The sequence below is a fragment of the Anastrepha obliqua genome, chromosome 4 (assembly GCF_027943255.1).
Source record: "Anastrepha obliqua isolate idAnaObli1 chromosome 4, idAnaObli1_1.0, whole genome shotgun sequence".
NCBI lineage: Eukaryota > Metazoa > Arthropoda > Insecta > Diptera > Tephritidae > Anastrepha > Anastrepha obliqua.
The window spans coordinates 896046-920569 of record NC_072895.1 but is presented as its reverse complement, the minus strand read 5'-3'; the positions used below and the strand labels follow the sequence as shown (position 1 = coordinate 920569).

At 36.8% G+C, this 24524-nt stretch overlaps 3 protein-coding genes across 6 annotated transcripts; 2 read left to right on the top strand and 1 right to left on the bottom strand.

Moving 5' to 3' along the window:
- Positions 1-3804: 3804 nt before the first annotated feature.
- Positions 3805-5314, top strand: LOC129245556 (exosome complex component RRP42). The gene is made up of 5 exons (XM_054883773.1): positions 3805-4002; positions 4055-4251; positions 4306-4471; positions 4529-4817; positions 5039-5314. Exons 1-5 carry the CDS (start codon positions 3946-3948, stop codon positions 5218-5220), a joined length of 891 nt encoding a protein of 296 aa, XP_054739748.1. The 5' UTR covers positions 3805-3945; the 3' UTR covers positions 5221-5314.
- LOC129245557 (ER membrane protein complex subunit 7 homolog) lies at positions 5231-6235 on the bottom strand. The gene is made up of 3 exons (XM_054883774.1): positions 5678-6235; positions 5484-5612; positions 5231-5427 (listed from the first exon to the last, which is right to left on the bottom strand). The coding sequence occupies exons 1-3, from the start codon at positions 6116-6118 to the stop codon at positions 5311-5313; spliced, it is 687 nt and encodes a 228-aa protein (XP_054739749.1). The 5' UTR covers positions 6119-6235; the 3' UTR covers positions 5231-5310.
- A 3887-nt stretch (positions 6236-10122) lies between these two features.
- On the top strand, positions 10123-23348 carry LOC129245261 (putative ferric-chelate reductase 1 homolog). Of its 4 annotated transcripts, none has more exons than XM_054883333.1 (11): positions 10123-10257; positions 17600-17945; positions 18307-18464; positions 18659-18984; positions 20130-20281; positions 20364-20520; positions 20759-20985; positions 22171-22414; positions 22488-22600; positions 22720-22839; positions 22906-23348. In XM_054883333.1, the coding sequence occupies exons 2-11, from the start codon at positions 17640-17642 to the stop codon at positions 23032-23034; spliced, it is 1932 nt and encodes a 643-aa protein (XP_054739308.1). In that variant the 5' UTR covers positions 10123-10257; positions 17600-17639; the 3' UTR covers positions 23035-23348. The 4 variants fall into 4 exon arrangements, with proteins under 4 accessions (XP_054739308.1, XP_054739305.1, XP_054739306.1 ...); XM_054883330.1 differs by having other exon boundaries at positions 22702-22839; XM_054883331.1 differs by lacking the exon at positions 10123-10257 and adding an exon at positions 10281-10465 and having other exon boundaries at positions 22702-22839.
- The last annotated feature ends 1176 nt before the right edge of the window (positions 23349-24524 follow it).

Below are 24524 nucleotides of genomic sequence, written 5' to 3'. Positions count from 1 at the left end.
TTTATCTTGTGATGAGGTTCAGGGGGCCATCAACAAATCAAAATCATCAAAAGCCATTGGCATTGATGGACTGAACGCGCTGATGTTGAAGCACCTGGGACCATTGGGAGTAGGGTATCGCAGAAGGGTGTTCAATCTGTCCTTGGCCACTCTCATCATCCTTGACAAGTGGAAAGCAGGGAGAGTGGTCCCACTACTGAAACCCGCGGGCTTAACCAAGAAGCGTTGGTCCTGAAGAAGGCTTTCGACACCTCCAACCACCTACTTCAGCCAAAGCCGCCTTCCAGGCACGTCAGGAGACACCTCCTCAATTACGCCGACGAGATCCAGAACAAAACGAACAGACAACTACTGCACCAAACAGTGTTTACACAAACAAAAGACGACATTCATCGGGAGCCCATCACCACCTTCTTAAGCTCCCGACCACCGCGTAATCGGAGACCAACTAGCACCTACAGCAGACGAAGAGCTCCAACTTCCCCACGGGACCCGCGTAACACCGGCACAATTACATTCTGGATATTGCAATCGGTTAAACTCCTACTTATCCAGAATTGGCCCCGACATACTAAACATATGCCCTGCATGTGAAGGCCCCCGCACGACACTAACCGCCTTTTCACATGCCCCTCTAAACCCACTCATCTAACACCCCCCTCCCTCTGGACCCAACCTGTCGAAACAGCATCTTTCCTGGGTCTACCTTTAGATAAGTTAAACGAAGACGACCGGTGATTTACACTACACTGGCAGGGTTTAGTTCTCAAAATGTTGCACTCTCACAATAGTGCAAAAGTTCAACATTTCCTGCCGTATGCAAAAAGTGGGAATGAGCCTTGCCTTCCTGATTTTTTAGTAAAATTTAATTTGGGCTGGTTGTTAATTTGTGGTTGGAACTAAAGATTTATACCAATAAATACTCTAACGAACATGAAAAAATGTTATATCGCGGTAAAAAAACAGCCCAGCAGAGTCCGACCAATTCAACGGCAGGTATCGGCATCGGCCTTGGTCGATTCCTTGCACTTTTTTAGCACATTATGCCTCTCCACCAATTTGTGGAATGCGGTTTGATGCTTTCTCACGAGCGGGAAATATTGTAGTTTTATATGAAAAGCTTTTTTCATGACAGAAAAGTAATAATTAAATTGTAATTTCGAACAAAGTGTGTTATTTACAGCTGTTGACAGCTAATTAGAAACGACACTCATTTCAAAATAAATTTTCCATTTTCCTTTTAAACACGTATTTTCATAACTTTTTGCCAATTTTATTTAAACATATGATAAACTTAAAAACTAGTGGAAAACAATTTAATCGTAATTCTTTATTAAATACTAGCAAACCCGGCCCGCTTCGCTGGGCACACGAAAAATTCATGGATGATCAGGAAAAAAGACGATTGTTTCTCAGTTATTCATTTGCGTTGATTTGAAATTTAAAAACAATCTTCTTTTTTCCTGATTTTCAATTTATATTTTATATTTACTCAAAAACAAATAGAAAAACAAAAAATATTGTTTATGTCAAAGCGCTTGAATAAAGAATAAAGAAATAAATAATATGAAAATCATATATTTTCTGCTCTAAACCATATATATTCTATTTTAGTGTGCTCAGCTTCAGTCGACGATGCCGCAATCGAGTTTTGTTTCTTTGTATTCCAACAAATTCCAACTTTATATATTTCACCTGAATTTAAACTTTCATAGTCCAATTTACTTGAAAGTGGAGTATTAACTGGATTACAACCATTCATGCCAAATTTTTCCAAGACTTTATTGATATAAGCCGATTGACTAAGTTCAATTTTATTTTTTGTCTACTAACTTTTATTCCGCCCGAAAATTCTACCAGAAAGGAAGGTAGGTATGAAAATTACCCCATATTAAAGCACTTATGAACAGCTTTCATTTGATACCCATATTGTACATACACAACCAAACGTTACCCGGGTCCACGTTTTGACCTATGTCTCGAGACCCCAGTCACGGAGCGGCATGAAAAACACTTTGTACTAACAGCTTCAATTTGATATCCATATTGTACAAACACATTCTAGGGTCCACGTTTTGGTCTCTATCTCGAGACCCTAGTCACGGAGCGGCATGAAAAATACTCTGAACTAAAGCATTCACCAACAGCTTCCATTTGATACCCATATTGTACATACACATCCGAAGGTTACCCGGGTCCACGTTTTGACCTATATCTCGAGCCCTATCCACCAATAGGCATCCAAACTATAGGTAAACCATCTTCAATACCTACTTAACAATGTGTGTAAGTTTGGTTTAATTCGGTGCAAAGACACGGCCGGTTAGCGAACACACACAAAAAGTTCACTTTATTTTATATATAAGATATACATTTTTTTTAAAGCATGTGAAATGCACGATTTGGATAGGGCAACTAATTAGAAACAGTAATGTACATATTATCAGATCGACATAAAGATTATGTTAGTATTTGGTTCCATAACCCTTTTGCTTCAACACTGCCTCACATCGATTGCGCATTGATGTAATGAGATTCTGACAGCGCGCCACAGGTCTTGCTTGCCATGCCGTTTTTACTTCGGCAAAAAGGACATCCATATTTGGGATATTTTTGGCACTCACGGCTTTTTTAACGTCACCCCAGAGATGCTCTATTGGGTTTAAGTCCGGACTGGATGATGGCCATTCCAAAACATTGATGGAATTTTCGTCGAAAAACTGTTTCGTCAACTTTGCCGTGTGCTTTGGATCATTATCCTGTTGAAACTTCCATATAACAGGCAAATTTTCCTCAAAATTTTAAAATTCCATCAATCGTATGGATTGGGCCAACACCATTCCACCAGAAACATCCCCATACCATGATTGATCCTCCACAATGCTTCACTACCCATGAAACGTAGCGAGGATTGAATTCTTGGTTGATTGGCCGTCGAACATACCTTCTACCATCTGGGCCTATGCGATTTATCTTGGTTTCATCGCTCCAGACGATATATTTCCATTGATTTGGAGTCCATGACCACTAAGACTACTCGCCGTCTCCTTTGTATCTTGGTTAGAAGGGGCTTCTTGCGTGCTGCTCTGCCATGCAGTCCAGATTCGACCAGACGCCGAGCAATTGTCCTCTTGGATATTTCGAAATTATATTGATCCTGAATTTCCCGTTGGATGTCAGTGGAAGTCTTTTTTGGGTCTCTTTTGGAGATGATTGCTATCTTGTGGCCAATTTCTGCTGAAGTTTTCCGCGGCCTTTTCTTACGTGAAACATTGTCAAAAGTCTTAAAAAGTTGGATATGCTTTAAGGCATTAAAAACCATTTTTTTTTGAGCATTTGACTTGCTTAGAAATTTCACTGTACGACTTTCCGTCTTTACGAAGGTCAAAAATGGAGCTCCGCAGGGCAGGTGTACAGCTGCTGCTTTTTCCCATTACACATCTTGAAGACGAATATTTTAGTTGCTTTTAAATAACCAATTTAAAATATAATATATACACACCAAAAAGTCGATTATATTACTATTAAAATAACACAACTTGCCGAATATGCTTCCATTGAACAACTGTTTCTAATTAGTCGTCTCAGTTTATTTACCTTGAACTAAGTAACCCATGCACTGCGTTGGATAATATTAACGGTACTTCAATTTCACAACTACAAAACTAGGCGCATTGGATGAAAAACCTTTCAAAGCAGTATTGACAGTTGATTGTCAATTTTGCCGTATGTGAACGGGTTAATCAATTTTGTGGATTTATTGCTAATTACTGCATATGTGAACGTACTTAAAGACGAAAACAATGAAAGACGAAAGACAAATATCGAGTACCGAATAGCAAGTATTGGGTATTGAAATTTGAAATATTGCAGCTGAAAACTTGACACAACACTGTTTAATTATTAATTGCTAATTCGTCGTGGTTAAGAACTTTAAGCGTAAATATGGCTAACATTTCTTTAAGTGAAGCGGAGAAAACTTTTATATTACACGGCGTGGAGGTAAAGTTATCGAACAGAATTATAAGAGTAATTTTATTCTGCGGGCTTGCAGGAAGATTTTCGGTGCGATGGACGCTCGCGACGTGATTATCGGCCCATGGAACTGGAAACTGATTTGGTGAGCAATGCCAGCGGTTCAGCCAGGTTGCGTCTAGCCAATACCGATGTGTTGGTTGGTATTAAGACTGAAATTGATAAGCCAAATTACTTAACTCCGGACCAGGGAAAAATTGAGTTTTTTGTTGATTGGTAAGGCACTAAAACATGCTATTTGTATTGAATTGAAATGATTTTTATTTGAAGTTCAGCAAATGCGGCTCCGGAGTTTGAAGGACGCGGAGGGGAGGAATTAGCTTTAGAATTGGCAGATACTTTAACAAATGCGTACGAGTCCCCAAAGGCTTTCGATTTGAAATTTCTTTGTATTCTACCTGGCCAACAATGCTGGAAGCTTTTCGTAGACATTTTGGTATATTGGAGTGCAATAGTTTACACGAAAAGAGCCAAATGATTTTTATTATTCTAGATCTTAGAGTGCGGGGGGAATTTATTTGATGCAGTGTCCTTGGCGGCAAAGGCAGCTTTGTTTAACACGAAGATACCACGTGTGACGGCAGCACTTATGGATGCCGGTGAAGCTGACTTAATAATATCAGATGATCCTTATGATTGTACTCGGATTCAAATTGAAAATTTGCCTATTTTGGTGACAGTGTGCAAAATTGGAGATTCCTGTGTAGTAGACCCTTCGGCAGAAGAGGAAGAATGCAGTATTGCCAGCGTTGTAGTCGGTGTTTCAAAAAGAAATGGCAAAAGTGAGGAAGTGGAAATATTGGGTGACTTCCTAAACGTCAGCTACTCTGCATAAGTTTAAAGTCAAATGCTCCTAAACAAAAAAGTCTGATGCAAACCCAAATTGCTTATCGCAGAATTTATGATGCAAAGTATCATATTGGTACTAGAAAATTGCAGTGGCTTTTAGGAAGTCAGCCATTCCATATACGTGATTTTATTTATTTACAATGCAATATTGTAGGTTATATGTCGAATGTCCATACAATAGGGGAAGGATCATTACATAAGGATACCATGCATAATTGCGTACTTCTGGGTTTATCTGCGGCTGATGACTTGAACAACGAATTGGTGAAAGCATTAAATGTTGAAGAGCAGCGGGTGGGATCCAAACGTCGTAATACTATAGGATTTCTCAAATAAAAAATTAAACTAATTTCTACTAACTCCTTTATTTAGATCAGTAATAAAACCAGTGCTTATACGAGTATAAGCACTAAAAGATATTTCGTATTAATTACGTTTTTTGTTTTGTTTTGATGAAATTGGTTTCTTTTCTTTTTCTGGTGGCTTACCACCTGAGAAAAATGATGTAATCATTTCGCTGATTTCTGGCATCTCGTTGCTCACCTATGTGAATAGATATTTTGTATATGTTAATAAATATCAAAAAATATTTCACTTACTTTCGGGAATTGAATATTCTCAATTTCCTTCTTTGTTTCTGGATCATTGATCATCTTTGGTAGAACAAGCATTACCAAAAGGGGTAACACCATCATTAAAACCATTGGGCTGAATAAGAAATCCGTTATCTGTTTAAAAAAAAATATGTAATTAATAATCATGAATCCAGTTTAAGTAATTTTAGGTTTTTCACCTTCCATTGCTCACGTGTCTGGAAGTATTTAAAGCGGGTTAATGCCTTCATTTTCAATGGGTATGGCACTTGTATGATCTGCGAAGGCTGTATATAATTTACCTTCCTAGCACGGAATTTACCTTTCGGGTTAATTTCTACACGAATAGGCTCATAATAGTAGTCCGGATTGTGTACTTCTAAAACATAACTTCCAGACGGTACACTGCTTACGATAAATGTGCCATCATCCCTCAAAAACCCCTTGTATTCTCCGCCATTGATGGATAACGAAGTTTCGGATTGGCCTTTGTTTTGCGTCTCTGGTGAAAATATTTTCCCTTCTATCGTGAAAAGACCCGCAAGCTCCTCGATGAGATCGTCCTGGCCAATCACCAATTCCCCATAGGCGACACTAGCCGTAAGTGCCAAAAATACACACATTATTCTATGCCAGAACATAGTTACTTATTATTTAGGAAATTTTTGTGTATTCAAGTCAAAAATGCAATTATGAAGTAAATATTTGGTCCAGTGCAGCGATGTCGTGATCTTTATAAATTTTTAGTCACACACAAATGACATTTAGCTTAGCATTGCCAACGAAAAGAAACACCTAAAATCTATTACATTTTTAACAGGTGGGGTCACCATAAGTCATAAAGTTTGCGTAAAAGTAAAAGTTCACATATGCATTGATTACCAATAAATCCACAAAATGAATCTACCTGTTCACATATGGCAGATTACCTGCAAAACTGGCAATCAGCTGTAAATATTTTTGTGAAAGGTTTTTCTTCATAGAAATTATTTTGGTGGAATATTTCGGTGTTTTTGGTATCTTTACAATTGTAAAAATAATGATCTATTACACAAAAATACAGGGTTGTATGTCAAAGAGTAAGGTTATTATCTGGATTATTTTATAATCTCAGATTTTGGGAGAGAAATTTTGTATGGGAAATCTTGCTTTTTCATTACGGATTGGGAGTTAAACTCGAAAAACTAGATAATCTACTTATATGTGAACGTATTATAATCTAAATTATAACTCCTTTTATGTATTCCCATCTTCTCGAAACGGAAGCTGCATTTGTAGATTAAATATCTTCGAAATTATAGCCAAATCGAGTCGTTTAGTTTGCGTCAAGAAAGGAAGTGATTGGAAAATAAATACCATCGCTTCCCCCTGAAGGCATAGAAATTATTCTGGGCAACTACATAGCTTTCACTAATAGCGTTTTCTTGTTTCGTAATAATGTTTCAATTTATTTTTTCCTTCGTCAGGCTGTCAAATTTTCATGGTCCTTCCTCAGCATATTCATAGGATTGTGTTCTTTTCTCAAAATGTTGCATACTGGTAAAAAAACAAGCATCATTTTGTGCGCTCTTGAAAAGTGACGTCGTGCGTTTTCCAACTGATTTTAATTTAGCTGCGTTCATGAACATAGTTGTATCCCTTAATTTTATTACATTCAATATATGTACACTGAACTATATATTTAATAAAGATATATAAATAAATATATGTTGAAGTTAGCTAAAGGCTTCGTCCACCTTCTGCCTTGCTTGGACTGCGGCAGGAGCTCAATAATGCAAAAGTAATTAATACTCGTATTTATTAAGTAATAAACACGCTCTGGATCTCTTCTGCGATAGTACCATATTACCTTGTTTCTGCTATTATTGATGACCCTGTAGGTCAACGGCTCTTGAGCTAGTATTATATCAGGATCTTACAAGCTGACCTACACGATATGACGGCCGTGGTCGCTATGGCACAATATAGGTTGATCTGGGCTACTGTGGAGTCATTTTCTCAGGCACTCGATGACGTCTGAGAGCCACAGACTGAACTCGATCTTACTGTCGAGCTCATTTCTTCTTGTGTCGAGCCACTTCATCAGCTTTTGCTTAGTTAGAATGGTAGACTGGTATGCTGACCAGTGACTTGTCAGGAGGAACTTCATATACAGCGGGGAGGCTGAAGCTTTAGCTGTTTAGGCTTCCAGATAGTTGAAATCGTTGGATAGCATAGTTTCGGTTTTGTTTCTTTCTTACCGGCAGCTTTTAGTCTCGGGGCCTTCTGGTGACAAAGCTGAAGCGGTGGCGGATTTAACGGGTGGCGAAAGAGACATTGTCGACTGGGCACCTCCCAAAAAGTAGGAGTCAGGGCCTCCAGCAACTAAACCTTTTTCTAAAGATCTGGTTGCGTTTATTGACGTGTATTTGGAGTTTGTACCTGTAAAGAGAATTATGAGCAGCTTTCCTGAGTGCTGCAGTGTATTTTGGGTTTAATTTTCTCTATTGGTTCAGCTAGTGCTGGGTGAGTAATGAGTTCTTTAACTGAAAGCATATTCAATAATTTTAGTATTCTTTACATTAAAAAATCCGCCACTTGCCTGAAGCCAAACCTATCCTGTCGATCCGTAGGCCCTACTAAAAGAGGTGGCAAGTTGTCACGTTGTCGTTTGGAGCTGGGTGTTTGCGGTGTTCGTTTTCCGCTTTTTCGCTCAAATGTCAGCGCGATTGGTATAGCCCTGCCTGTTCGGCCGTATTCCCTTTCGGCGCGGCATGCGGTTACAGGTACTGGTACAGGTTACTGTACTTTTCCTCTTACTCTTGAGCACGTTGGAGTCATTGCCCTCCTAGTAAGAGAGCTACCTCAGGAGTTTTGTGCTCCATTTGAACCCACTCGGCCCAGCCCTTCTAGAATCATCCAAGCCGCCGCAGTGTCCATGAAGCATCAAAGTTGGAGGTTTGCCATATCTCCAACTACCCTTTGCCGTTTTGAAGTCGGAAGATTCCTCGGATCAGAGTGCCTTCTCAGGCGTGAATTGTACCTGTCTGACGGGTGACTTCTAGCCGCAAGCCAATGCGCACAGTGACGCATGACATCTTGGACTATGAGGTGCTAATTCTTGGTCTGTTTGCGAACAGTACTGCTTAGAACAGCACCAGATATCGGGCTGAAGCACCATTTATTGAGCGACAGTCTCTCACGGTGTTTGAATCCGTTTTGAAATTCGAGTAAGCCAGGTCGAGTTGCCTGCCCCATAAGTGGTAATACCGTATACAAATATGCTTTCCTGCAAAGTAGACCCAAACGTAAAAGCGTTACGTAAAGCACATCCGATTATCGCGAGTTATACACTCGTAATAGTCGCGTTCTTTCGCAACTGACCTGGAATTCCCCTATAATTTACATATAAATACATAGTTACCTCACAACACTGGCGTCATTGTAGTTCTTCCTGAATTCCTAATCCCTGAATTCTCTCAAGTACTTCCCTGCGGCCATTCACAGAAGTGTCGTTTGTTTAGCACTATTGAGCAGGTCACGCTTTATTCAAACCGCTTATGTCAACTTCAGTGGCTTACGAGTATTTGTGTGTTTGGTTTCCACGTAATTCGCTAAAATATCTAGTATTCTTTTGTAGGTCGGTTGTAAAATAATACAGGCACCAATGCATCGGTTAAGTACGCCATCTGATAAAAACAGGTTAAACGTATTGATGAGTTAATTAACGGTAAGGATATAAAACAATATTTTACCAAGAAATTTGTTGGTTTTTCTAAAAAAAAATTGTTGGTCCTTTAGGTCATTGCTCTCTTGCAGTTTGTCTTAAGGTCTTTTGTGCTGCATATGCAGCTACTCTTATCTAAAAACTTTGCATGCAATTATTCAACTCGTTATTCAATATTTAAAAGGAAATACATTTGTACTACAAAGAGTGGATACATTCGGATGAATATGTTAATAATTTATATACAGGGTGCACCAACTTTTATGTTGGTATGTAAACGCTGAATAACTTTGTCATTTACCAACCGATCGACTTCAACATATATGTATGTTTTCGATATGTGAATTAAGAACAATTTCAACCATGGATCGCTTTCTACCGAAACAATGCGAAAACGACGCTATAAACTCGAAATGCTTGGCAAGGTGATGACAATCGCAGGAAAAAGATCGTAGTTTGTGATTGCTAATAAAGGTGGCCATTTGATTGATAGTTTTAATAAATTGTAAATAACCAAACCAAAGAAAAATAAATCACTTATACAAATCAGTTGTTTTTTTTCCAAGTTATTCAATATTTTCATACCAACATAAAGGATGGCGCACCCTGTACTATAAAATGTTTTTCAAAAACATAAATGCAAAAAAAGGAAAATATTAAATATGTTCTTTGTCCATAAAAATAACAATTCATGTATGAGCTGATGCATAAGCTGCTGGTGATAGCAAAAAAGAGTCAGCATTTCTTTTAGATATTCTGAAATTAAAATATGAGTGTGTAGGTCTAATTAAATATTTTTTGTAATTTGTTGTACATAAAGTACGTATTAATTACTCGTGCATAATTTTCGTTAGTAAGAACACGCTAAAACAAGTTAACATTAACACGACAACGACATTCATACAGTCGGATTCACAAGCAAGTTTGATTTGCGGTTAATTTTTCAGTCTAAGCGGGTCGGGCAACTTGGAGTTGTCTTCAGTTTGAGGCGGTTTCTCGTCGCGAGTGGATGAGCCAGTTAAAAAGCACAGAACTTGAAAACTGACAAACATATATTCAATAAAGCACTTGAAGGTGCGTAACGTAAATATTTCGTCGTTTTATGATTAACATATGCACATTTTTCCATACATCGAAATGTTTTAACTCGCGTTCAATTATCAGTTATTTGGAGAGGTGGACTACTTTCTATAAGAAAAGTTTTGTGTTTAAAAATATGCTCCATATACACTAAAAACAAATATAAAGTGAATTTGATGTACATGTAAACATACATCAATGTGTATGTATAAATTCAGCTAAACTTAAAACTAACATTTTCAGAGTTTTTGTACACAAAGAAGTTTTACCACGCCCGAGCCTTTAAGCATACAGAGTGTGTAAGAGGGGTATTTGCAAGTATATTTGGATTCGGATTGCATTGCCACATGTACATATACCTATATACAATGTACGTACATCGGGGCTTTTGGTGCAAACGGTCGGTATTGTTCCCTACGGTAATGCCAGAATAGCTGTTCGTGTTTAAAAAGGATTAGTCATGAGAAAAATCCAATGAGTGTTACTTTTTAAGAAAAAATGATTAAGCAAGTATTTACATACATATGCACGCATGTGAAAAGTTCACATATAAACTTTTCAATAAACTGGTTTTGAACTTTTTCTCACTTCTCCAAGTCTGCTATAACTGCGATCGTTGTCACAGCGTTGGTCGATCTCGGCTTGCTCGAGAGTTTTCTGCTCTCGCTAGCTTTACATATATGTATACACATTTAAACATATATATGTGTTTGAGTACATTCTCCGGTGTATTCCGTGGTACATATTGACGTGCTGTATGGGCTAATTCAGTTTGGCGGCATTGACAGAGAAAAATAGCACAAAATATGGTACATTTAACACCTGTTCAAAATGACGCCATGCAAATAAACTACATACCACTACCCCACCCATGCATACGTACGTACATATATGCTTATGTACGAGTATATTTGTTTATTGTATTTTATTTCTGAAATCATGAGAATGTAATTATTTGATCTCGTATTGTGCCTTAAGTTTGGCTGTATTTTTCGAGTGCAAAATCTTGTGCTCATATAGACGTACGACGTGTAAAGGAATAATACGCTAATGCACGTAATAGTAAACAAATACTGTTATACTTAACAATCTTGACAGATCATGGTAACTTGCGCCTAGTTCTATTTATGTACTTGTATTTTTCTTGCAAAATGAAATATATTCTCAACAGAAATCTCTGAAGGCAGTTTGGTGTTAAAAAACGCTAGGAAACATTTTTAATTTAGCCTTACCTAAGTATGCACGCACGCTCATATAAATGTTTTATTGTATTTATATTGAGGGGGAAAAGTATATATTTTTTAAATTAATCTTTTATACCTCAATAAAGAAAAGAACTCTTAATCTTTTTACGAGTACCTTAACGTTTTAACCAAATGCGTGCTAATACACGTATACAAATGGACACACTTTAAAGCTACCATGGGCACATACCCACATATATTTGTAAGTATGTATGCATGTTGCCCATTTGCATAAGTTTACCTTATGCAAATGCGGTCAAAGAATTCATAATTGAAGCAATCACGCAACCTTTTTCACAGAACTACAAATCGATAAAATTAGTAAAGTACACAAATATTCTATAGGTATGTGTGGATGTATGCATACATTCTTCTACTTACGAACGATCGCATTTTTTGGGCAAAATCGAAACCGAGATCCACTTTTTCAAGGGAAACCATGAAAATCCCAATTGCTATGGAAGTTATAAAAGCTTTTTAATTTTTGAATAACTCTTATTTTTTATACAAAAACAAAAAAAGTTCATTTTGTAATTTGTACAGTAAATTATTAAAAAGACATGTTATGACTTTCACACAAAAATGGTTAAATTAATTTTATATTGTTAAAAAATAACACAATTTTACAAAAAATAAGCAATAAATGCATTGGAAAAATGTTATTATTGGATAGTCCATACAAACGCTACAGCCTCGGCAGCCTAAATAAATAATTGGCCATACACTTTTGTTGGGTGTTTGGCCGAGCTGCTGCTCGTGTTTGTATTGTGCGTCTTGTTTTTCCACAAATGGAGGGACCTACAGTTTAAGCCGAATCCAAACAGTAGATATTTTTTATGAGAAGCTTTTTTACACCCAATAAAGGGTGTAAGTGCCAGTTATAAGTATGTACATATATTTATCATTCATATTATATACAGGGTGGCTGATGAATTTTGCTACATTAAGAAACTCAAATAACTTTTTTTTTAGTGCATGAATTTCATTTATTTTTTTTTTCAAGTTGAAGGTCATTAAATTTTATTAAATGTAGCTTAACTAGTTTTAAAAATAATTGAATTTAAATGCCCCCCATGCTCGTTGACACAAGTGCGGCATCTTAGTAAAAAGTTGTTCACTGCTGCTTTGAGAGTTGCGACAGGAATAGCCGCAATTGTTGCCCGAATGGATTGTTTTAGTTCATCCAAATTTGTTGGCTTTGTTTTATAAACTTCTTGTTTACATAAACCCCACAAGAAAAAGTCAGGTGCAGTAAGGTCAGGCGACCTGGGGGGCCAACGAAATTCGGAGTTTCTTGAAATCAGTTTATTGGGAAATTTTCGTCGCAACTCTGTCATAACAGTCTGGGCTATGTGAGACGTTGCCCCATCTTGTTGAAACCACACAGAGTTGAAAGGAATTCTCTTTCGGCGTAGTACTGGATAGAAAAATTCTTTCAGCATTTTCAAATAACGGTCTCCAGTAACCGTAACGGTGTGACCATTTTCTTCAAAAAAATAAGGCCGGACAATACAGCGTGAAGAAACCGCACACCACACTGTCACGCGAAGAGGATGCAATTCCGTCTCGTGGAGTATCTGTGGGTTAGAAGTACTCCATATTCGACAATTTTGTTTGTTCACATTGCCGTTTAAATCGAAATGGGCCTCATCAGACATGAAAAGGCAATTTAACATGTTTTGGTCTTCTTACACCATTTGCAGGATCTTCTGGCAAATTCCAAGCGAATCGGAAAGTCTGCTGCATTCAGTTTGTTAACCATTTGAATTTTGTAGGGAAATAAGTCTAAATCTTTGTGCATTATTGTTTGCAAAGACTGTCGGCTGACACCAAGTTGAGCAGATAAGCTTCTTGTTGAAACCCTTGGATTGCTTTGTATAGCTGCAGCTACAGCAGCGATCGTTTCCTCCGTCCGAACTGGTGGGTTTCGATGATAAGGCCTTCTTGCGACTGTTCCTTGCTCAGCAAAATTATTCACCAGTCTCATTATGGTCCATCTGCTCGGGGGATCGCCGCCAAACATCCGCCTGTACTCTCTCTGTACCAAAACTACGTGCGTGATAGCGGCGGACTATCCAAATTCTTGTTTGCGTGTCCCAGTTATCCATTTTAATAAATTTTAAAGATCAATCTGCAAATTAAAACAAAAAATGGAACAGATAACTTAAAAAGAAAAAAAGTTATTCAATTTTTTTTTGGTAGCGGCTTTCATCAGCCACCCTGTATGTACAGGGTTGGCCATATTAAACTGACCCATTGAGTAACCCTATAACTTTTTACTGTAATTTGAAATCTAAGGTTTATGTCAACAAGCCAAAGACACTAGGCGCACTTAAGGCCAATATCCGACGGGAAATAGCCGCCATATCGGCCGAGACGCTGGCCAAAACTATGGAAAACGCCGAAAAACGGGCACATTACGCTATACGAGCTAAGGGCGACCACTTGCGCGATATCATATTCAAAAAGTGATGTAAACGAATCTCCTTGAACTAAATTAAATGTTTTTCACAATTAAACACAAAAAAATGTTTCTTTTTCCATATTTTTTTAATAATCACATGGGTCAGTTTAAGATGGCCAACCCTGTATGTATGTGTACATTATTATTTGTTATTATTATTATGAGGGGATTTAGCACTACGATCTGAAAGATCTATTGTGTCCCATTCACGGATCCAGATTACTTCTCTGAGCCCAACTCCCTCCATTAATTTTAGTATTTGCCTTATTTTATTGAGTATTTTCTCCACTGGTAAAATAAGTTTGTCCTGGTGTTTGCGCAGCTTATGCATCAGTGCGGGCACGATGACAGCACATATTTAGCAGTTTTATCTTCCTCCCTACAGAATCTGCAAGAATATTCCCAGTTTAGTAAGACGATAATTCATTCTACAAGGCCCTGTTAGGATTTCTGTGATGCTTCTAAAATAATTCCTATTTAATCCCATACAGTCTTTAAATTATTTTAGGTTAAAGCTGCCTATTATTAACTTTGATTGCGATAAGTCCGGTAGATTGTCCTAATATATTATTTTGGCATTTCTCTACTTCCCCATTAAGAGAGGAGAAATTACCCTTTTCTAAGCCATAAAATGGTTATGAGCCGATACATGGGTAGGCCGCCACTTTCTTGTCTAATTTATTTGCCATTTTGTTCCTAGCGCTAGAGCTCACAGACGTCAAGACATTCCGGCGTCAATTTTGATGTTAGCTTGATTGCTGTCTGGATATCAGTAACGATAGCTATGTTATGCGTACATACGCAAACCTTTGCAATTTTGTTAGTGTGTTTATTACTATTTGCCTCGTCGGGAAATTCTCTCATTCTAATGCCCTGTAGGAAATCATAGGTTTGACTATAGCCATGCAGATGTACCGCAGTAATTTTGGTGTACATCCTCAACTTTTCCCTACATTGAATAATCAAATAGCCTTTCTAGCCATCGCTTCTATGTGTGTCTCCCATAGCGACTTTTGGTCAAGAATTTTACTTCGCTTTGAATTTTTATCACAATTCCATCTAAGTAAATTAGTTCAAGATTTTGAAGTCTATATTTTACTGGGAATGTTACGATGGTCGTGTTTACTGGATTCATATTCAGCCTCACCTTAGCACACCTCCCTTTAGTCAGCTTTAACTCTAACTGAATTCTATCATATTATAAAGACTCTTTTCGTAAATCGATCTAGAATAGAAGTTGTGCCAAACTAGCTGCTTAGAGGCGGTATTGAATCTTTCTCTATTCCAATCGAAATGCTTTCAACCATCTACGCATTTTCACGTGACAAGAGAAATCTTACTTACTCTTATGTCTCAGTTTCAATAAAGAAAATATTAACATGACATTTAAATTTATTATTGTTGTTTTGTTTTAACAAATTTCATTTTTGTTTTTACTATATATGATTTAAAAATTTATTAAATGCACATCCATTCCACTACTTATCCGCCACGATGACTCAAACTAACTAATAACATAGTGCGAGGAGAAACAAACTACTGTCAAAAGAGAGAGAGAGAGACGTTGTGTGAGAGAAACGTAATTTGTTTACCTCACTTTTCAACTTGATAAACATAATACTATAATTAGAAGATTCAGCAGCGCTGCTAGGGCAAACTCGAGCCTCAACTCTTCCAATCTACTACAGTATCTCGCTCTAGTTCAGAGATACTATAGCTACATACTCCATAGTATCTCTGAACTGGCCCAATATTTTTCTGCAGGGTACATATAAGTTGAAGTGGCCAACTTTACTCGTAATTGCGCTAATGAATATTTTGTTGTTGCTTGTGCTTGTATACAATTTTTACTACGACCAATCGACATACAACCATACTATGTACTTTCGAATTTATAAAATATGTAGAAACGAGTAAATGCTTTTTAATTCATTAACATTTCAATTCATTGGACGCTAAAGTGATTGGAAGTATGCGAAATTGTATACTATTTGATCTTGAATAAACTTCAATACCTCAGCAAAAAAATTTTCAAGGTAATCGCGATTAGATCACGATCTTGTGGGATTAAATTATGTAGCGATTTATAGGGTAAATATGTATGTATGTATGCGTATATGGTGAGTAATTGTAAGCCGCAGCTTTTGAGCACTGAAAAAATGTCAACTATTGTAAAAAATGGTATTTGGAGACTTCGTTTGTGACTACTTTTGCACATAAAATATACCTTTGACCAAATATAAGTTATGTATATGCACATGTATGTATGAGTATTTATTTAAATTCTGGCGACCGACTTGACTGATCTTTTAGACTGCTTTAGTCCCATATAGGTACAATAATATACATACTTCCAGGTTCAACAACATATACGAGGTTTATCCAAAAAAGGCGGCTATGTTAATTCCAATTTCGAGTTTTTTGATTTGTTATGTTGGTGCACAAGCCCCAAAATATGTTGACGGCTTTTTGAAATTTTAGTTTGGTTTTGCCAGATATAAAAGTTAGGTTACACGTATTATGACTGAAGCTACCCCATCAGCGTCAGGAGCTGTTAAATGACGTCAATTTTGGTCGTCAATTTGCTCAAAAGGATTATAACTGATGGCGAAACCAAAACCCTGGCAGTCCAGTGGAAGTGGTCAGCAGAATCAATTCCAATAAAATGACGCCAAGTTCGGCGAAATGTGAAGGTTGGCGCTTTGTTCACTGTGGCGCTTAGTGAGTATTTGCCAGAAGGTTGTAGTGTCAATAAAGAATATTACCTTGAAGTCCCCGGAATTGTGGAATAACTAGTAATGGATTTCACAGCATGATAATGCCAGCCTATACACACTTGTTGGAATTTTTTGTTAAAAAACACTCAAAAACAATCAAGTCTAAAGCTGCAATTTGTGGTGCCATACTGTAGCCATAACCGTAACAATGCAATCCAACAAAACATATGGGCGTCACTGTAAACGATTATACATAGGTGCCGCCGTATGTATCTATTGAATTTTGATTTTTCGTCGTAACCGTAAGCAGCTGTGAAATACTTTACATTTGTTTTGATATTTGCGATAAAAAATTGAATATTAGATTTGACTTAGTGGAAAATTATCCGTGTTTTTACGACAAAATACATATGTTGTCATTGATTAATCCTACTTCAATATCAGCTGTTTATGGTTACGACATGGCTAATCGACAAATGCTGTAATATTGCGGCCATACCGTTACGGATACGGCACCACTAATTGACCTTAAGTCACAAAGTTGAGAAGGGTCATAGAAGGCCAGAGATTTGCCATGATTGAATAATGCATCACTGGGCTAGAAGTGCTTTGAGGATCAGAAGAAATGCTTGAAGAAGTCTAAGAAGATATTGATGCACAATAAATAATTTTTTTTAAAAAAAGCCACGTATTAACAAACCTCGTATATTTGCCCATATATGTATGTATATTTTCTACATATGTACAGATATATACTGCAAAAATGTTTATTTCAAACTCAGTGAATGAATTTATGTAAATATTTTCTTACATACATACATATGTATGTGTATACACATGCATGTACGAGTGCATATTTATATATGTATGTTTGTGATTACTGATATATGTATGTATGTTTTTTCTTGCAGATTTTAAGACACAGTCCTTTAGTAATAGGCTAACTAGAAGATGTTCAGTAATAGCAGGCAAACAATGGCGCTTAGTGTGGTACTAATCGCCATACAAATGATATCATGGACACCAATAATGAGTTTACCTCAAGGTGCACCGGAAACGGTGTGCGACACAATGTTGCCATTTCACGGTGGAGGCATTCCGCCTTCTAGTTCTTTACCGCCATTTCGAATAGAAACGTCTTCGTCAGCAATTGGTCAGGGCCAAACGATGCGTGTGGACATTGTAGGCGTTCCACCTGGCTTAAGTTTCGGGGGATTCATGATACAGGCACGCAACCGAAACGCACCTCATCAAATTGTAAGTCATTCACATTCATACATACATATTTAAATACTATGTGCATACATACATACATTAGCAAGTACACTGCATATGATACTATGGGAAATACCATAAGTTTGTATGTACGTATTTGTGCTATTAACTTTGGTTTATTAATGGGTTTATTGACATGCCATATATGCAGGTAATTAATTAGGTAAACATTTACGTTACTTTTAAATGCACTGCATCAAAATGTTAAATGTAGTTATAAAGTATTTAATTCGCTTTGCAAAATTCAAAATTGACATTTAGTAAAAATTTTACCTCGTCTGATTTGTAGTAGTTAAACGAGGTAATTAAGTAATCAAGTAGTGATTTTGTATTCTGCTTCTAGGTTGGACAATTTAATCCTCCATCAGACGGTCGGGCCAAACTAATGAACTGTGAGAACTCAGTTGGAAATTCAGCAACTCACACCAATGCGGGACCAAAGCAGTCCGTTAGCTTAGAGTGGCAGTCTCCAGTTGACTTTCTAGGAGAAGTTGTCTTCAAGTACGTTTTTTATTGTTTTCTACTTTTTATTTAATTATAATATTTGACCAAGCCACATGATAAATGTTAAAATTTAACCACCTGCCACTTCTAAAATTCACTTTAAAACTTAATGTCATACGTAGCTTTTTAATATTTATGATTACATTTACGAGTACACACATACATATATAGTCGTATATGCTTACTTTTAGCGCTACTGTAGCTCAAGCCTACGATTCATTTTGGGTCGGAATACCATCGAGCCCTGTGCAGGTTGTGCGGCGAGAGGATGCCGCCACTTATCCTCAGACCACCCGACAACCTTATGCTACACCTCCTCCACGTGGTATTTACACACCACAAACAGAAACACCGACGGCAACAGCACCGCCAGAAGACCCATTTTACTCCGAATGTGGCCGTAGTAAAACTTGTTTTGGTCTTCCGAATGGCTGCATCGAAGACAAGTCCTGTAAATCCTTATCTGCGATAACGGTGCGCGGAGATGTGTATGAATTTGAAATGAAATCGGGAAGTAGTGAGTATTTATTCCTTATTAAGAAATGATAGCATTATTTACAATTTCCATAATAACTTGGGAACTGATTGCTGAAAAATATTGAAATTTGGTCAGAGCAATCATTAACTTAATATTTACACTATATTCTAAATGAAAGTACCAAAACCACCCATCTGTGTGAGGTAGGTTGCTATCGGCATCTCGCCTAGATTTGATGATCTTCCCGGTCACTCAAGTGAAACTTGAAACCGCTCCTTAGTGCTCCACGAAGCATGCACTGCTTCGCCAGCGGAGCCCTTTCATGGGCACGAAAAGCTCCTCAGATCATTATAATATATTAATTATATTAATAAGCTATAAAACTGCATACCAAAATTTTTTTTAGCAATCCATTTAAAAACCGTGTCATTGTGATCAAAAGATTCGATGGATTTTGTTAGACAATTAGTTGTACTTTTATAAAAAAGTAATTTACATTCAAAAAAAAAAAATGATCAAAATATTTTGCGCTATCGTTTATCGCGGGTTGTATGTGCTATTTGAATTTATTTTCAGTTTTGACAATTTACTTTTTTATTTTAGAAGTTTGGAGCATCAACGAAATTGAACATTTATTATAGTTATTATGAAGCTTTACACAATTACAATTAAATCCTTTTCTACAATCAAGACTGTTTCTTGAATTCATTTATCTTTCCAAAGAGCGAATCGAATTCCGAGATTGGGGTTTTAGATTTCTTAACAGACTTATTTTTAAATGGTGAAATATAAGCCAGTTAAATTATAAAACAAAATACGAAATTTCCTTAAAAACGTTAGGTGGTTCTTCTGCTCTCTAATGTGCGCCGTGCGACTTGACGTTGTCCTACGACGCCTCCGAAAAACATGACGGTAATGATCTTGAAGGACTCCTGAGGTACGACCGCTATTAGAAAAAAGTTTCATACGTTTTTGAATCGTAGCCACGTACAAACTCGCATTTCTATTAAGCATGACATAAGCTATTATGTAAAGTCGCCATTCGTTGTCCGTTTAGCATAAGGAGAGAGATTGTGTTGCCAAATTTTGTTTAAGTTTGTCATTGAAAGTCTATGCCACGGCCCAAGCTTACTTATATAACCCAGCCTTTTAATTACAACCTAACCATTTCCATTCGTTTATAGATGGGGCCGCCTATATTGCTCTGGGTCTTTCGGAGGATGCTAAAATGGGTGAAGATCTGGTGACTGAGTGTGTACCACAGAACGGCCGAGTGAATTTATATTCGTCCTATACATCAGGTTCACCTAATTATGGTGCCAGCAGAAGCAACGTGGTAAGCATATACATACACATGCACATGTATTGTAAAGTAATTGACTGCCTGATAACTCGACAATTTTATTTGCATCTTTAAGCCTCAAAATAACGCGCGCTTGCTTCAATCATCCGTTATTGATGGGGTTATATATTGCAAAGTGCGTAGAGAGGTTATTACTCAGGTGCAAGGCAAAACATTTGATTTGCTAAATAACAAATATTACCTCTTGCTAGCAACGGGCACAGGACTTAAAGGTTCGATACTTGTACTGATTTTCACAATGGCACTTTTTGAGGACTTAATTTTAATTTGAAATGACAGCATGCTGCCATTTTTACATTTTGCTGTGGTTCAAATTGAAATGACCCGAAATGATACGTGTTTTCATTAGATATCATAGATGTCATAAAAATGTCCTAGTGGAAATCAGTCATTATTTTAAGTTTTTTCTAAGAATATACAATTTGGCGAATTGTGTTTTATATTCTACAGAAAATAGTGTTGGATATCACGATATTGGACGTTTGCCCTCTGCTGGCCCGATAAACTTGGCTGTGGTTCAGGATTTATCTGGTTCGTCTACACTATTGCTACGGTTACATGGTGCTTTCATGGTGGTGGCCTGGATCGGCACAACGTCGTTGGGAATTTTGTTGGCGCGCTATTTCAAACAAACTTGGGTTGGCAAACAGACATGTGGAAAGGATCAATGGTTTGTTGTAAGTCGCTCTTGAAAACTACATTTATACTATCAACATACAAATTTATATTATTACTATTATTTATTAGAGCAATGTGAAATATTAAATTAATCAAGTAATTCTTTTCGGACTTGATAATTATGAGTTTTCGTTCGCCAGACTTTCCGAAAAACGAAATTTATACGAGTATGAAATATTAGATGAAGTAAAAAATATACACGGCGATTTAAAGTTGACGAAGAAGAAAATTAACATTCGGATCAAAATGAAAAATTGGAGCAGCCGGCCAAAAAAAATGTGTTCCTATGGACCCAGTGCAGTATCGAATGGATGTATCTGCAAAGTGGTGACTTTCAATTCATTTGTTCTGGTAATATGGACATTGAAGATGAGGCCCGCTCTGTTAAACCAATCGTTGAAAATATATGTAAAATTATAGAAACCGTGGAAATCGGATAGTCACGTCTGCCCTGTTGCATTGCACAGGAAATTAAGATTAACGAAAGACTTTGATCTAAATAAGTGAAAGAAAGTTTAGAATTTTTGACTTTACTTCATATAATAACTTTATAGTGAATTAACTAAGTGTCAAATTTTTTTATAAAAATTGTGTTATTGTATTGCTCTTTTTGAATAAGTGAAAAACTTATTTTAATCATAAACATTATTTTGAGGTCTAGTCAAAAGGTAAAAAGGCGTATTATCAGGCCTGAGGATTGACTAATCTCATTGTCGACGTTGTGATCCGTAACTGCAAGCAATTGCATATATGTTTGCGCTTCTTTTTGAATTAATGGATGTATTACACATTTGTATGTCGTTAAAAAACATGTTTTCCAACTTAATAATGAAATACTTCTTCGGAAAAAGACAAAACTAACAAAAAGTCACAAGTATTTGCAAAAGTTTTTTAAATTACCGGAACAATTTAAGAATTATCGTTAAGAAGAGCATAAAAATATTGTTAACCACTTTTTTTTAAGTCAGAATATCCAAGCTACCAAGTTTTTGCAAACTGCAAGTTTATATTTTTGATATCATTTTCTCAGGCACGTCTCAAAATATTATGTACCTACTTTTATTTTGTATGAAGAAAAACATTATTTAGCAAAAATAATTATTTTTATGTTATTGTATGACCTCCTTCTTGACATTGTGAATATCTGTATGTACGTAATGTATGCATATGTATATGTATTTTAGTGGCATCGTGCTTGTATGGTCACTACCTGGTCACTGACAATTGCCGCTTTTATTATTATTTTTGTTGAAATTGGAGACTGGTCATCAGAACGTAATCCGCACGCTATTCTTGGCACTATAACGACCATAATTTGCTTCATTCAACCAATTGGCGCTCTCTTCCGCCCATCACCAAATTCCAAAAACCGTCCTCTTTTCAACTGGACCCATTGGCTAGGAGGAAATCTGGCCCACATTTTATCGAGTAATATTTCAAATGTTTTGCTTACGAGCGCATAGTTACATTTATTTGTATTTTATAAAATTATTATTTATAGTTGTAACAATTTTCTTCGCCGTTAAGTTAACCAAGGCAGAGTTGCCCGAATGGATGGACTGGATTCTTGTAGGATACGTGGTGGTACATGTAATCGTTCACTTAATTTACTCAGTAAGTTGACAAGCAATTATGCAAAGGTTTTTTAGTGAATTTCAATGATAGTTGTGTCTTAGCGTTCCTCCTGCATCGGGGAACATTGATTTAATTTTAAGATATTTTTGTGTATGCAGATTGCCGGATGCTCCTCAGATCGCCAACATACGCAGCAAGTCAATGCTTTTCAAATGAGCGACATGGGCCACCATGGTATGCGCAATGGTCATAGGATGGACCGCAAAATGGACGCACCGGTAGCTTGCCAAATTCTATAAATTCGCATTAATTCAAATGACTAACATTGATTTGCCTTGTTTCAGTATGCCGCTTTTCGCAAGGGACTTCTAGCAGCCTACACTGTAGTTCTGATACTTTTCGTTGTTGTATTGGTGGTAATTGTAGTGCTGGCACCTATCGAAGAAACGTTCAATAAACTTACCAACAACTGAACAATAATTTGATCCATATAAGGATCGTTCAACCTAACTCAAAATGCAAACATTAAATACCTACAGATTCGCTCAAGTCTACAAGACGTTGTACACATGTATAAGTGCTATGTTCGATCTAATTCGAACGATTTGTTTATGTAGTAATTATTTGTGCATGTACCTCAAAGCATTTCTAGTATAAGATATTACCATTTTTACGTACATACATACATATATCGAAGTTGTATTATTTCAGTTGTTTTACCACGAGATTTCTTTTATATTGTTGAGATAATTTATTTCAAATAAAAATATTTTGTACGAAGAAATTACCTGATTGGTTTTAGGTTTGAAAAGCCCAGTGGAATCGAAATGTTTAAAGTAACAATAGGAATTATTAGAGACAGTGTATGGATTGTTGCATGATAAATTATAGTAAGATAGAACCACCTTAAGCATTTTTGATGCGTGCAAGCCATTTGGCCTCATTACCATTGTTTGTTTTTTGGTTTTGTTTGGCCATTTAAATAAATTGTAAACCAGAAATGAAATATTGGAGAGTAAACATTTAGTTCTGCTGTGTCGTAAAATCGTGTGAAATTCGGATGAAACCGTTTTAAATTTTAGTTCCGTGTACCCGGGTATGTAAATTGAGCAAGAAATTGAAAGTTGCACCCCAAAGAACGAATGCTCTAATTTTCACTCCTACAAGGAAGCTAACTAGCTCCGCATAAGGCCAGTGAATTATTTTAGTAGAGTTCCTCTGCGCTTATATTCAAGTTGTGCCAAATTCTTTGGTCGCCCCTGAGAACTTATTCTAAAATGTACACAAATAATGTAAATTATCCTTTGGGAAATAAAACAAATGGCTTGAAAATTTCATGCGATGATTTTCTTCTCTTTAGATGACGTCAGCAGAAAATCTGATTAATTAGTAGATTCGGCTTGGACCCTATAATGCTGACAAACTTAAACCACGAATTGAGAGAACGGATATAGCCGAATTTAATTTGGGCTGGTTATTCATTTTTAACATTAAACAAACTCATCGATAATGAGCGTTATAGCATCCGAGTTAAACGTAGTTATTTTCGAATTTTCAATTCTAAGTCAGTCGGAAAAATTGTCTATTTTACATTTGTATAGCCAGCTATGATTTCGAGATTGTAAGAGACTTCGTTTATTTAGGTACCAGCATTAACACCGATAACAATGTCAGCCTTGAACTCCAACGGAGGATCTTTCTTGCCATGACTGCTACTTTGGACTAAGAAGACAATTGAGTAGTAAAGACCTCTCTCGACGAGCAAAACTAACACTCTACAAGGCTCTCATCATGCCCGTCCTAACGTATGGCGCAGAAGTGTGGACGATGACAAGAGATGACATTTTTAGACCTTTGCACGTTAGCAACGGCTAATATCACAGGCGATGGAACGATGAGCTGTATGAGCTTTACAACGGCATAGACATAGCGCAGCGAATAAAGAATCAGCGGCTACGCTGGC

Bases quoted from the DNA above. Each gene is read 5' to 3' on its own strand.
- LOC129245556 (XM_054883773.1), top strand. From the start codon at position 3,946: ATGGCTAACATTTCTTTAAGTGAAGCGGAGAAAACTTTTATATTACAC. The intron at 4,003-4,054 runs GTAAAGTTATCG...GCGGGCTTGCAG, and splicing joins TTATATTACACGGCGTGGAG to GAAGATTTTCGGTGCGATGG. The intron at 4,472-4,528 runs GTATATTGGAGT...TTATTATTCTAG, and splicing joins AGCTTTTCGTAGACATTTTG to ATCTTAGAGTGCGGGGGGAA.
- LOC129245261 (XM_054883330.1), top strand. From the start codon at position 17,640: ATGTTCAGTAATAGCAGGCAAACAATGGCGCTTAGTGTGGTACTAATC. The intron at 18,985-20,129 runs GTGAGTATTTAT...ATTCGTTTATAG, and splicing joins TGAAATGAAATCGGGAAGTA to ATGGGGCCGCCTATATTGCT. The intron at 20,986-22,170 runs GTAAGTCGCTCT...TATGTATTTTAG, and splicing joins GAAAGGATCAATGGTTTGTT to TGGCATCGTGCTTGTATGGT.
- LOC129245557 (XM_054883774.1), bottom strand. From the start codon at position 6,118: ATGTTCTGGCATAGAATAATGTGTGTATTTTTGGCACTTACGGCTAGT. The intron at 5,613-5,677 runs GTGAAAAACCTA...TTTTTTAAACAG, and splicing joins AGACACGTGAGCAATGGAAG to ATAACGGATTTCTTATTCAG. The intron at 5,428-5,483 runs GTAAGTGAAATA...CTATTCACATAG, and splicing joins AGAATATTCAATTCCCGAAA to GTGAGCAACGAGATGCCAGA.